Genomic DNA, 14,456 nt, shown 5'->3' with positions numbered 1-14,456 from the left:
GTCTTCTCCTCCCCGCGTTGTCTTCTGGGGAATGGGGCGCGGTGTGTTATGGGAACCGTGTGTGTCCCACACCACATCGCGTCCCATTCACAGAGCGCTGCGCGACTCGCGCATGCGCAGTAGGAAACGGGCAGGGAAGCCGCAAGGCTCCCCTGCCCATTTCCCTTAGTTACGATGGCGGTGCCGGGACCCGAGAGCTGAGGGACGGGTTGGCCTCGGGCAGCCGACATCGCGGGCACCCAGGACAGGTAAGTGTGCTTATTTAAAGTCAAAAGCTACAGTGTTTGCAGCTGCTGACTTTTAATTTTTTTTTTTCCGCGGCCGGGACCCCCCTTTAATTGTATTTGTTTATTATTTATTTATGATGATGTTTAGTTATTTGTTTATTTTACATTTATTTATTCATATAGTATTACTATTTTATTTTTAAAATTTTTCTCATTTGAGCAGAAAATCGCGCAAAAATGTGCCACAAAACCGTGCGAATGGCGCGTTTCCATTCATTTCTGTGGGAATAAAAACGCGCCAAAACTGCTCAAATCTGCCCAATTCAAGCTACAAAAAAAAGCTCCAGAACGTTTTTGCGCTTCAGGCGACTTGTAGTGGAGATGTTAACTGTCTCCATAGAGAACAATTGATTTTTTTTCTCCTCCAGTGTTTTTGGAGGTCACGAGCACCACACTTACCCCATCCTAGGTTGCGGGCAGAGCTTCCTCCAGGCGACGGCATCCCCTGTGTCTCCTCCTCCTCGGCATCACGGCGGCTTCTGCCGTGCGTCTCCTCCCTCCTCAGCGGCCAATAGGATTGCTTCTCCTTTTGGCCAATCGGGTGACGGGTCTCAGGACCCGCTTCCTGATGGGCCGGAAGGAGAATCAGGAAGACAATGGCAAATATTCATTCGCTATTGTCATACAACTGGGTGGGCTCAGGGCGTAGTGCTCACTCTTTTTTGAAGCCTATTAGAGCCTCTGGTTCTAATCACATGCTTAAAAAAAAAAAAACCCTATTGGAATCCATGCGTCCGGCACCCTGCATGCAGATTAGGGGGCCAGGTGCATGGACAGGGGGGGCGGCGCCCATGCACCCCAATAGACGATCCGCCACTGCTCTATTGGCTTTTTTCCCGGCCCCCAGAGCCAGAGAATGTCAGCTCTGAATACAGGAGGGACGTAACATACGTGGCTTCCATGTTCATTCCCTGGAGGGTAGATAAGTGTATATCCGTTCCACCTGCCAATTAAAGTTGCGATGGCAGTTCTGGGCCCACAGGTAGTCTCTAGTTTCTAGTCTATAGTACTTAGTCCATAGTACTTACTCTATAATCCCTAGCGCCTAGTCCTTGGTCCATAGTATGTAGTTCATAGTATCTAGTCTCTAGTTCATAGTACCTAGGCCATAGTCACTGGCACCTAGTCCTTGGTCCATAATACTTAGTCTATTGTCCCTAGTCCATAGTACCTAGCCCCTAGTCCATAGCCCCTAGTCCATAGTACCTAGGCCATAGTCCCTAGCATCTAGTCCTTGGTCTATAGTCCCTAATCCATAGGCCATAGTCCTTAGCACCTAGTCCTTGGTCCATAGTACCTAGTCCATAGTATCTAGTCTCTATTCCATAGTGCCTAGGCCAAAGTCCCTAGCACCTAGTCCTTGGTCCATAGTCCCTAATCCATTGTCCTTAGTCCATAGTCCCTGGCACCAATCCTTGGTCCATAGTCATAGGTCTATTGTCCCTAGTCTATAGGCCCTAGCACCTAGTCCTTGATCCATAGTACCTAGTCCATTGTCCCTGGCACCTAGTCCTTGGTTCATAGTCATAGGTCCATTGTCCTTAGTCCATAGTCACTTGCACCTAGTCCTTGGTCCATAGTCCCTAGTCCCTGGCACCTAGTCCTTGGTCCACAGTCATAGGTCCATTGTCCTTAGTCCATAGTTCCTAGCAAACAGTCCTTGGTCCGTAGTACCTAGTCAATAGTACCTAGGTTATAGTCCCTAGCAACTAGGCTATAGTCCCTAGCACCTAGTCTTTGGTCCATAGTACCTAGTCCATGGTCCCTAGTCCATAGTACCTAGGCCATAGTCCCTAGCACCTATTATTTAGTCCGTAGTACCTAGTCTATTGTCCCAAGTCCATAGTACTTAGGCCATAGTCCCTAGCACCTAGTCCTTGGTCCATAGTATCTAGTTCATTGTCCCTAGTTAATAAAACCTAGTTCATAGTCCCTAGTCCATTGTTCAAAGTCCCTGGTACCTAGTGCTTGGTTCATAATACCTAGTCCATTGTCCCTAGCCCATAGTCCCTGGCACCTAGTCCTTGGTCCATAGTCCCTAGTCCATTGTTCCTTGTCCATAGTCCCTGGCACCTATCCTTTGTCCATAGTAACTAGTCCATAGTCCATCTCAGGAGTAAGCAAGAGAGAGTGGCTACATTCCTGCATACTGTGGAACTATGGAGAATGAATGTAGCCACCCTCTAACAGGAAGTCAGATCACAGCAGCAAAAAAAAAAAAAAAAGTAATTTGGAGATTTGGAGGCTGAGAGCGATAGAATGGACTATATTACTGGTATTGATTTAGCGTGGCTGTCATTTATTTTGAATAGGCTGCCAACACACAAGAACAGACCAAAAAACAGCATTTTTTTTGACACAGCACACAACGCATGATGGCACCTTACCATGCCTTTTGGTGGTCTGCAATGCATGTGTGTATGCGTCAGATCTGCTCTAGTACATAGGGGCGCCATGCAAAATGAACTGCATGAATAGCACCATATAATGTCTGTTAACATGCATCATGTTATTGCGCACATCACCACATCACACACAAAGTGATATTTAAATCCTTTAGACGAAATCTAAACTTTTGGGGCCTAAGAAAAATGAAAAATTCCTTGTTGCCCATAGCAACCATTCCTTGTTTTATTCTGAACTCTGCATTCCAGACAGAAGACAGTTAGAAGCTGGTTGGTTGCTATGGGCAACGAGATGTCTTTCTATTATGCCGCGTACACACGGTCGGACTTTTCGTCCGTACTTGTCCGATGGACGCCGACGGACCAAATCCGGCGGACAATCCGATCGTGTGTGGGCTTCACCAGACCTTCAGCGGACTTTTCCAGTCGCAAATCTGACGGACTTTAGATTTGGAACATGCTTCAAATCTTTAGGTCGTAAATTCACTGGACCGAGAAATCCGCTCGTCTGTATGCTGGTCCGACGGACAAAAACCCACACTATTGGCTACTGGTTATCAACTTCCTTATTTTAATCCAGTGTACGTCATCACGTACGAATCCGTCGGACTTTTGTGTGATCGTATGTAGTTAAGTCCGTTCGTTAGAAAGTCCGCCGCAAGTCTGCCAAAAGTCCGTTGAAAGTCTGTTGGACGGGCTGTCGGACTTTTGTAGCCGAAAAGTGCGACCGTGTGTACGCGGCATTAGCCCACTTTTCATATGTAAGCCCTGATAAATGGTTATATTTGGGTTTGTCTGTGGTTGGGGCACTGTCAGATTTCTGAACTCGTCATGCCGATAACACACACCTGGAATTTGTAAAAAGCGTTCATAGGCAATGCTTTAGAATTGTGTCCTGTACCTGTCAGAAACATGGCTCAGGCCTGGTGGGGGCGGCACTGAGGCCCGAGTGTCCGGAACACAAACATGTTATCCCCAGTGCATGCTGAGCAACTGGGCTAGACAGCATCACTGGTTGCTAGGACATGATGGGGAACTAGTTAGAGGACCTTTCACATGATGGGGGGCTCTGATGTGATGGGGGGCTCTGATGTGATGGAGCACCTCTAATGTGATGAGGGTCCTTTGATGTGATTGGGGTACCTCTGATGTGATGGGGGACCTCTAATGTGATTGAGGGTCCTTTGATGTGATGGGGGTACCTCCATACCACCCAACATTTTGAGATGAGAATGAGGGACACCTACTAACAAACGTATGTAGGCATAGGACATACCCTGCCACACCCCCTTAAAGGAAAATTAACCAAAAAAGGGTTAATTAAATCCACAAGGACTTTTTTAACCACTAATATTCCTTTATATTGGCTCTTAAAATGTACAAATGCAGTAGTTTAGAATTTGTATGAAAGGTTTAGCACTAACTTTTTAAAAGATAAAAAATACATTTTATATACAACTATATAGATGAGACCAAAATGAGGGACAAATGAGGAGTAAAGAGGGACAGAGGGACATTGCTCCAAATCAGGGACAGTCCCTCGAAATCAGGGACAATTGGGAGCTATGGTACCTCTGATGTGATGGGGGACCTCTAATGTGTTGGGGGGTCCTTTGACGTGATGAGGGGACCTCTGATGTGATGAGGGGACCTCTGATGTGATGGGGGGACCTCTGATGTGATGGGGGGACCTCTGATGTGATGGGGGGACCTCTGATGTGATGGGGGACCTCTGATATGATGAGGGGATCTTCTGATGATATGGAGGGGGGGCTGTAATGTGAAGAAGAGGGGATTTCTGATGTGATGGGAGGACCTCTGATGTGATGAGTGGACCTCTAAAGTGATGGGGTCAGAGGGGGCTCTGATGTGATGCAGATGTCTGATGTGACGGGGGACCTCTGATGTGATAAGGGGATCATCTGATGATATGGAGGGGGGCTTTAACGTGAAGAAGAGGGGATTTCTGATGTGATGGGAGGACCTCTCATGTGATGGGGGGGGGGGGGTTCTGATGTAATGAGGGAGAGTATGGTTTCTGATGTGATGGGGGAGGGGATGGTTTCTGATGTGATGGGGACCTCTGATGTTATGAGGGGATTTCTGATGTGATGGGGGGGTGCCTCTGATGTGATGAGGGGATCTCTGATGTGATGGGGGAGGGGGGCTCTGATGTGATGGGGACCTCAGATGTGATGGGTGATCTCTGATGTGCTAGAGGACCTCTGATGTAATGGGGGGGGGGGCCTCTGATATGATGGGAGACCTCTGATGTAATGGGGGGCCTGTGGTGTAGTTGGGGGGGAACTTTGATGTGATGGAGGACCTCTGATGTAATGAGGGATGGGGGACCTCTGATGTGATGGAGGACCTCTTAAGTGATGGAGGACCTCTTAAGTGATGGAGGACCGCTGATGTGATGAGAGGACCTCTGAATTGATGGGGGACCTCTGATGTGATAGGGAACCTCTGATGTAATGGGGGGACTTCTAATGTGATGTGAGACCTCTGATGTAAAGGGGAGAGGGCTCTGATATGATGTAGGACCTCTGATATGATTGTGGAACCTCTGATGTGATGGGGGACCTCTACATTGATAGGAGAACTTCTGATGTGATGGGGGGACCTCTGATGTTATAGGGGACCTCTGATATGATGGAGCTCTTACATGATGGGACCTCTGATGTGATTGGGAGGACCTCTGATTTGATGGGGGGAGGGGGCTCCTGGTGTGAAGTAAGTTAATTTCCTCAAGGCAGTTGTGTGCATTGTGCCAGGCTCAGGTTTCCCATTGATAAGTAACATTTAATAAGCTCTTAGAGATTTAGCAAACTTTAGAAAGGTGCCACCAACTTCATTCTTCTATAGAAGCCTCTACTATAGTGCCTATTATATATACTGTATATTACATCCCAATTATGGCTGGTTCTCTCGCCTTTTACAGCCCATCCGAAGACAATGACCCATTGTCAAGCTTTGCGGACTCCCCGAAGGGGTTAAAATGGCTTATTTGTGGACTGTAGGCCTTGTTTGTGTACTGTAAATTCGGAGAACAGGTGCCACAGGAATGTAATCAGCCTCCACAATCAGCCGTCGCTCTGGTTTCTCTGAGATCGGAGCTTTCCCACGGTGAACTGTCTCATTTGTGTCATGTTACAATTGAGCTACGCCCGGTCCACCTGCTGAGGAGGGAAGGCCTGAACCCCCCCCAGCTACGGTCAGCCCTCACAGGCACACTTCCATTATCTGCATTGTTCACTTCATTGGTTCTCAAGTGTGGGAAACTGTACAATGTAATGAGACTCGTCTGACGGCATCGGCCTCCGGGTATAAATACAGTACAGGGCTGAGCTGGCCTTCCATTCTGCACCACACACACACACACCAGACACCTCACTCCAAGAACAACATGGCGTCTGGCTTCCATATTGTCCAGGAGGCCGATAAGGTCCATCTCAGGAAAAATAAGGTACGGGCCAGCGGGGGGGACGTCTGACCAGGGTGGGCCGGGACATGAAGTCTGCCAACCACCAACATGGCTGTCCAGTTGGCCTAATTATCTGCTTTCGACCACTTTAGATCCGGAAACCGGTCATCGAGAAGATGCGGAGAGACCGTATAAACCACAGCATCGAACAGCTCCGAGTACTGCTGGAGAAAGACATCCAGAGCCAGCACCAGAACTCCAAGTTGGAGAAGGCCGACATTTTGGAAATGGCGGTTAATTACCTACGGCAACAGAAAATGCATCAAAACGGTGAGTAAGGAAAGCCTTGGAATACAATATGAGGGGAAATAAATAGAAAGGTAGACGGAAAGACAGACAGACAAGCGGACATGTATAAATATATATAATATATTATAATAGTATAATATTAATAATAGTGCTAATAATAATAACATATAATGGTTTGAAGATCTACTAGTGGATATTGAAAAAATAAATAATAGCGTTAATAATAATAAAACTAATAATAATGTTTTGAAAGCTTAATAGCGATATTGTAAAAAAATGCACTGATAATAATAATAATAATATAAATCATGTAATTATTATTATTACCATTATTGTTAGTATTATTATTATTAATCTTTGTTATTACCAATATTATTATCGCTAGTAGTCTTAGCACTATTTTTTTTTCAATACCACTAATAAATCTCCAAACTATTTAATGCTAGTAATATTATTATTATTATGCTTTGTTAATATTTTTAGTAGAAGTATTAGTAATATTACTTTTTTCAATACCGCTATTAAATCTCCAAACCATATATGCTAATATTATTATTATGATTATTAGAACTATTATTATTATGATTAATAATATTACTAATAATGTTATTAGTAATAGTATTAGCACTATTACAATTTTTGTCAATACCACTATTAAATCTCCAAATCATTATATATGATGATTACTATTATTATGATTAATAGCACTATAATTATTATGAATAATAGCACTATTATTATTATTATTGGCACTTTTATTGTGTTTATTTACAATACCACTATTAAACCTCCAAACCATTATATGCCACTAATATTAATATTATTATTTTAGAACTAAGATAATATTTTATTTACAATACCACCATTACACCTTCAAACTATTATATACCATTAATATTAATATTATTATTATTTTAGAACTAATAATATTTTTTTTTACAATACCACTATTACACCTCCAAACCATTATATGCCACTAATAAGGACGAGCCGAACAAATAGAGCTTTCTTTTGGTGGTATTTGATCACCTCTGCGGTTTTTATTTTTTGTTAAAAAAATGTAAAGACCAAATTTTTTAATTTTTTTTTTTTTTATATTTTGTTATAAAAATTTTAAAACAGGTAATTTTTCTCCTTCATTGATGTACGCTGATGAGGCGGCAGTGATGGGCAACGATAGGTAGCAGTGATGGGCACTGATTGGTTACACTGGTAGGCAGCACTGGTGGGCATTGATAGGTGGGCACAGATGAGGCATAATTGCCTCTTCCTCTTCGGGACCGATGTCCTTTGCAGATGAGCCAGTGAGCTTTTGTTTACATCATGTGATCAGCTGTCATTGGCTGACAGCTGATCACATGGTAAGGGGCCGGGACCAGCCCCTTACACAGATCGGTGATCACCCGAGTCTCAATGACCCATCATTTGGGAGGAATAGTGCCCCATCATTGGTCTCAGTGGAAGGAATAGTGCCCCATCATTGGTATCAGTGGGTGGAATAGTGCCTCATCATTGGTATCAGTGGGAGGAATAGTGCCCCATCATTGTTATCAGTGGGAGGAATAGTGCCCCATCATTGGTGTCAGTGGGAGGAATAGTGCCCCATCATTGGTGTCAGTGGGAGGAATAGTGCCCCATCATTGGTGTCAGTGGGAGGAATAGTGCCCCATCATTGGTGTCAGTGGGAGGAATAGTGCCCCATCACTGGTGTCATTGGGAGGAATAGTGCCCCATCATTGGTGTCAGTGGGAGGAATAGTGCCCCATCATTGGTGTCAGTGGGAGGAATAGTGCCCCATCATTGGTGTCAGTGGGAGGAATAGTGCCCCATCATTGGTGTCAGTGGGAGGAATAGTGCCCCATCATTGGTGTCAGTGGGAGGAATAGTGCCCCATCATTGGTGTCAGTGGGAGGAATAGTACCCCATCATTGGTGTCAGTGGGAGGACACAGTCTGCAGTTTGGACATCTCTACTATAAAGTACTCATGTATGATTATATATTGGGGTGTGTGGCACTACCTTTAAACTGAAGAGTGATTTGACAGCTCGCTCTTCATAGGGTGAGTATTCAATCCGTGACATAGGCTGTGTTAATATATAGAATATACTCACCTCAGGCAGCTCAGGTAAGTACTGACCATTAAACCACCGAGTACCACGAAATAGACATACAAGTGTCACAAAGTGACGTGGCATCAGCTGTGTAAATAGATGAATACAGTACTGGAGGAGCCGGGATTAGTTCTAAACCTGGGTGTAAAGCCCCTATAATGGGGATACAGGGGAATCCTAATCCCTTCATGACTGAAAAGAACATAAACACATTTCATATGCCAATAATACAAATGTGATATGTGCAGAAAAGGTTGATATAAACTTTAAAGTGAACGGTCGACTTTTTTCACTTTCATTGTAGAGCCCCCATTGGGCAGTTCACCGGGGGAGGCTGCAACCTAGTGTACGTCCTAAGCGCAGAACTACAATTACTTTACTATGATTATATATTGTATACTATTTATATTTCATGTATCTCTTTCCTTGCTCTAGACTCCCAGAACGCCGAGGACTTGTACTATCAGGGGTATTACATGTGCCTGAAGGAGACGGTGGGATTTCTGCACACCCACGGCCAGACGAAGGCCAAGATCCTGCGCCATATCTGCAGGCAGCAAAGCCCATCGTCAGCAGAGCGCAGTCCCCATCCCCCGGCTCCCTCGCTGGAGAGAAGACCATGCAACCCCTCGGAGGGTCACAGGGACATATGGAGGCCGTGGTAGAACCCCCCCCCCCCTTCCCGGGGGCACCATCACTGCTGTATACTCCACTGTTCTGTATTATAAGAATGTTGTAGCCACCGATGCTACCCCAAGCTGGAGGACGGGGTTGTCTGACATGAGGTCTCCCCCTACTGGCCGTGACGTGCGAATGCATGAAATTTAAAGTGCAGCTTCGACCAGAACCTTTTTACGTTTTCGGGACGGTCAAACCTTTATTTGTTGCTTCTTGTGTGGTGGAAGAGACAAAAACCCGGCAAAGACCTTCACCCTGGGGGGGGGGGCTCCGGTCTCCCCGTAGACGTTCCTTTCTCAAAGACAGGAATTAATGAAGCCTGAATAAGGCCGTACTATAGATAAAGTCACACCATTCCTAAAGCTCTTTTCTGCAATACGGTTTGATGCCCCAGTACCGGGGCAATTTTGTCTATCGATTGGGGCAAGAATGTGGGACTGCGCCCCCTCCCCCCACTGTTAATGCATGCAGTAGAATGGGTTTACTGCCCTCTGTCCGTTCTTTGCTTCTCTGTGCCCAGGGCAGCTTCCCCCCCTGCCCACCCCTTGCCCCGGCCCTGGGTATTACAGCAATGTTTTGTGAAAAGGCTTCTTTTAGATGCACCGAAAATACAGGCCGCCCAAACATATCGTACGAAAATGGTGTTATTGGCATTTTCCTGATAAGAGAAAGAGGTGCCGATAACGGTACAGAAAACGCACCTGATTTTGCCGCGATTTTACCACGATTTAGCCACCATCTTTTGTGCTTATGGTGTTTTTTTCATAGGTCATGTGACTCAACAACCGCATCAAAAACGCAACATGGGTACATTATTGATGCGTTCCTGTGGCATTTTCAATGCATTTCAATGGGGAGGTTTTTTGGTGCGTTTTTTTTTTTTTTTAACGGACCGAAAATTCAGCAAGCTCAATTTTTAACACCACAACATTAGCGCAACGGACCAGTGTGAAGACATACATAGAATTGTAGACCCCTTTCACACAGGAGGCGTTTTTTAGGCGCTTGAAATCAATGGGCAGCGCCGAGCCGCCGGCAAAGCGCCGATGTAGCGAGACTTAGCGGGCGCTTTTAACCCTTTTTCGGCCGCTAGCAGGGGTTAAAAGCGCCAACGACGCCCGGGCGCTTTCAGTGTAAAAGCACTCTAAAGGGATACATTTTTCTTGCATAAAGTTGCCAATAATGGTCGACTATTATTATTATTATTATTATTCAGGATTTATATAGCGCCAACAGTTTACGCAGCGCTTAAGTTACAGTTATAATACAATAAAATACAAGAGGATTAAGAGAGCCCTGCTCCGAAGAGCTTACAATCTAATAGACATTAAATTCATATTCATTTAAATTTATGATATTAATTCAAAAGTCGAATATAATACAAATATATATATATATATATATATATATATATATATATATATATATATATATATATATATGTATGTATATATATATATATATATATATATATATATTACATACATATATATATTATTTTATTTTTGTTATTTTTTTATGTTCTTTTCAGTTTCGGTGTGCGTCCTGCATTTTCAGTTTCGGCACCAAAATTTCCATTCGGTGCACCTCTATTAATGACTGCAATCAGCGAGATGATTGTTTCCAAGCAGGTACAAGCCAAAAGGGTAGGCAGGAGAGGCAAGACCTGAAACCTATGCTGCTGAGATAGTTCACCGATCACGTGGGGGGGGGGGCTCTTTGGCTTTTTTGCCTTGCATGTTGGTTCCGGGTTGAATTGTTCATTGACTGCTGATACATAATGCACTGTGCATTACTTATATCTAAGTAAAGGGAATCTTTAGGAAAGGAGGATGCCCCTGGAAGCTGCACATCTAGGTGTTCTGTTAAGATGAGTGGAGTGACAACCTTCTACAGGTTACCAATTTAGAGTTACAGAGGAGGTCTAGCGCTAGAATTATTGCTCTCGCTCAGACGTTTGCGGCGATACCTCACATGTGTGGTGCGAACACTGTTTACATATGTGGGCGTGACCTACGTATGCGTTCACCACTGTGCACAAGCACACGGGTACGCGTTACATTTTTTTTTTTTTTTTTATTAATTTTATTACTTTTTATTTTTACACTGTGCCTTTAAAAAAAAAATGTTTTTGGATCACTTTTATCATACCTACCAACTTTTTGAGATGGGAACGAGGGACATCTATTAGCAAAAGTTTTTAGGCAGAGGCCACATCCCCTTAAAGGAGAATTATTGAAAAAAAAATGATTAGTTAAACCCACAAGTGCTTTTTTTTTTATTCCGTTATATTGGCTTTTGGAATTTACAAATGCAGCAATTTAGAAATTGGATGAAAGGTTTAGCACTGAGAAACACTTTTTTGAAAGATAAAAAGTAGATCAGACCAAAATGAGGGACAAATGAGGAGGAAAGAGGGACTTTGTTCCAAATCCGGGACAGTCCCTCAAAATCAGGAACAGTCCCTCCAAATCCGGGACAGTCCCTCAAAATCAGGGACAGTCCCTCCAAATCCGGGACAGTCCCTCAAAATCCGGGACAGTTGGGAGTTATGCTTTTATTGCTATCGCAGAGAATGTAAACATCCCTTATGATAACAATACAGCATGACAGGCCCTCTTTATTGAGAGATCTGGGGTATAAAAGACCCCAAAATCTCTCCTTAGAAAAAAAAAAACATGTTAACATGGTCCGAGAACTAGAAGTGACGTCATGACGTCGCCCCGCTCCTCCAAGGGCATAGAGATGAGCGGCGGCCATCTTGCGTCTAGATGCAGCCAAAACCCCGATATTCACGTATTTTCCTAGTTAGGGGGTCGGCAAGGGGGTTGAGGACATGTTAAACTCCATATTTATACAGATAAAACTCAGAGAGATTATATTTTAATGTTTCTAATATATAACGATTGTCTTTTGTAAAGATGTTGCGAATGTTTATTGGGTTTACTTTGTCAAAGCATCTGAAATGAGCACTGTCTGTGCTGCCCCCACCCCCGGTGCAGGTAACAGAAGGGGGCGCTGGGTAACAATTAAAAAAAACAAAACACTGAGATTCTGATTGGCTGATTGGAGCCGCACAGACACTTCCTGTTGGAAATACTTTCATAGATGAAGCTCTATCCCGTTACACTTGTTATGGGCAATATTTGCCCCGGGTGCGATTATAAGATGTACGTATTTGTCGGTGGCGTTGGGTGACTTGTCATGTTTCTGTAAAAGTATAAAATTTCTTATAAATAAAATTATTTTGCTAATAGATTTTATGTTTTGCGTCATCATTGATTGCTGTATTGATCTGTTAAACGCTTGCCGATCGTATGCTGTGATATACAGCGGCAAGGCGGCTCTCCTGCGTGTACTAGGTAAGCGGTCCAGCAGCTCCGAATTTGGGGGCGCGCAGGCACACCACCAGCGGCCCGCTCTCCCGCTGCGATGTCCGCCGGCACCCGCTGATTATTCCTTACACAGGCAGTCTATGTAAGCAAGGCAGATCGCCGTTCTCTCAGTGGGAGAAGACATGGATCCTGCGTTCCTGATAAGCTCCTCCCCCACGGTTAGTAAACCCCCCAGGCACACATTTATAGCGGAATTCCACCCAAAAGTGGAAGCTCCGCTTATCCAAAATCCAAAGAACACGGGGACACGACCTCAAAACTAACTGGAGGAAAGTTCAAAATTAAACTTAGAAAGTATTATTGTATTGTATTATTATTATTATTATTATTATATAATTATATATTATTATATTACAATTATATTATTATATATTATGTAATAATTATATTATTATATAATTATTATTACTATATTATTATAGTATAATATAGTAATATTTGCTGAAAGGGTAGGCCACTATTTTTCACTATTGTAATCAGGGCACTGATGATCGGTGCCCTGATTACATTCCTAAATGTCCCCCTGTGTGGAGATGCCGCTGATCGGCTCTCCTCGCCAAACACTCTGTCAGTGTGAGGCGAGGAGCGCCGATTACTGGCACTTCCTTATTTACATGTGATCGGCTGTGATTGGACACGGCTCTTTCCACAGATCGGGGTCGCGCCGCGTCCTAGCAACACTGCGCGGCCGCGATCGCCGCGCTGCGCACCCCGCGGGCGAGCGAGAGTGGCTGTCATATGACGGCGTCCCAGTACAAGAGCCGCACCACCCCGCTGTCATTTGACAGTGGGACGGGCGTCAACCAGTTAAAGTAATGCAGTGCCGTATCGCCAAACAATGGCCTGGTCATGCGGCTTGGTGATCCCGCCCAGGTGTAAGGTGACATGGAACATCCAATTATGTGCAGAGAAAATTCGAATATCTCTGGATACTTATCAACTTCTCTTCTGGGGCCATTGTGTTATTTTTTTGCACACGTAAAAATCTGCATTTTTTTTTTTTTTTTGCTAGAAATCACTGTAACCCCCCCAAATAAAAAAAAAGGTATATATTTCTGAAAGCAGAGACCCTGCAGAATGAAATGGTGGTAGTTGAAGTTTTTTTTATGTTGCACGATATTTGCGCACTTATTTATCAAACGCATATTTTCAGGGAAAAAAAAATACATTAAAGTAAATTCAACACGATAAACAAACAAACACGATATTTATTATAGCCAACTTTTAGTAAAATAAAAAAGATAGGGGTTGCATTGAGTAAATAGGTCCCAAAAATAGCCTGTTTGTTTCAATTATTTTTATTAAATTTTTATACACACAAAAACAAAAACATTCCATTTCAATGCCATATAAAATATATATAGGAAACATTCAAAATACACAAAAAATAAAACACAATTGACACAAACATGGATCCATCTCCTAGTATACTCCATCATGTTAAATATATTCCACCAGATCCCACCATCCATCCCACCGTCCATCCCCCGAGGGAAAGAAGAAAAAAAAACCCAAACACCTATACCACGCTAAAGTGTTATCCTTTATACTCAGAAAATTGCCTCAAAAGCTTTAAAATTGCGCATGACATATGATATAAGGTTTAAACATAAATGTTAAAAAAATTTTTGAAAACTTTCATTAACCACTTACGGACCGCCCGTCGCAGTTTTACGTTGGCTGTTTGAAGAGGAGTACGGTGGTTATGGCAGCAGCTAGCTATCATAACCCCGGTATCCTCTTCTTCAGTGGGCGGTCCTCTACAAGATAAAAGTGGTCTCTGCGGCAGATTCGCCGCAAGATCACCTTTACCGGCGGCGGGAGAGGGCCACCGCCCACCGCT

General features: G+C 43.8%; 1 protein-coding gene across 1 annotated transcript; it reads left to right on the top strand.

Annotated features, from left to right (window-relative positions):
• Nucleotides 1-5,834: 5,834 nt before the first annotated feature.
• On the top strand, nt 5,835-12,476 carry LOC141111376 (transcription factor HES-5-like). Its single transcript, XM_073603629.1, has 3 exons — nt 5,835-6,161; nt 6,272-6,449; nt 8,976-12,476. The coding sequence occupies exons 1-3, from the start codon at nt 6,102-6,104 to the stop codon at nt 9,203-9,205; spliced, it is 468 nt and encodes a 155-aa protein (XP_073459730.1). The 5' UTR covers nt 5,835-6,101; the 3' UTR covers nt 9,206-12,476.
• The last annotated feature ends 1,980 nt before the right edge of the window (nt 12,477-14,456 follow it).

This window comes from Aquarana catesbeiana, linkage group LG10 (assembly GCF_042186555.1).
Source record: "Aquarana catesbeiana isolate 2022-GZ linkage group LG10, ASM4218655v1, whole genome shotgun sequence".
Lineage (NCBI taxonomy): Eukaryota > Metazoa > Chordata > Amphibia > Anura > Ranidae > Aquarana > Aquarana catesbeiana.
The sequence above is the reverse complement of the archived record's forward strand: the minus strand, read 5'-3'. Positions and strand labels throughout refer to the sequence as shown.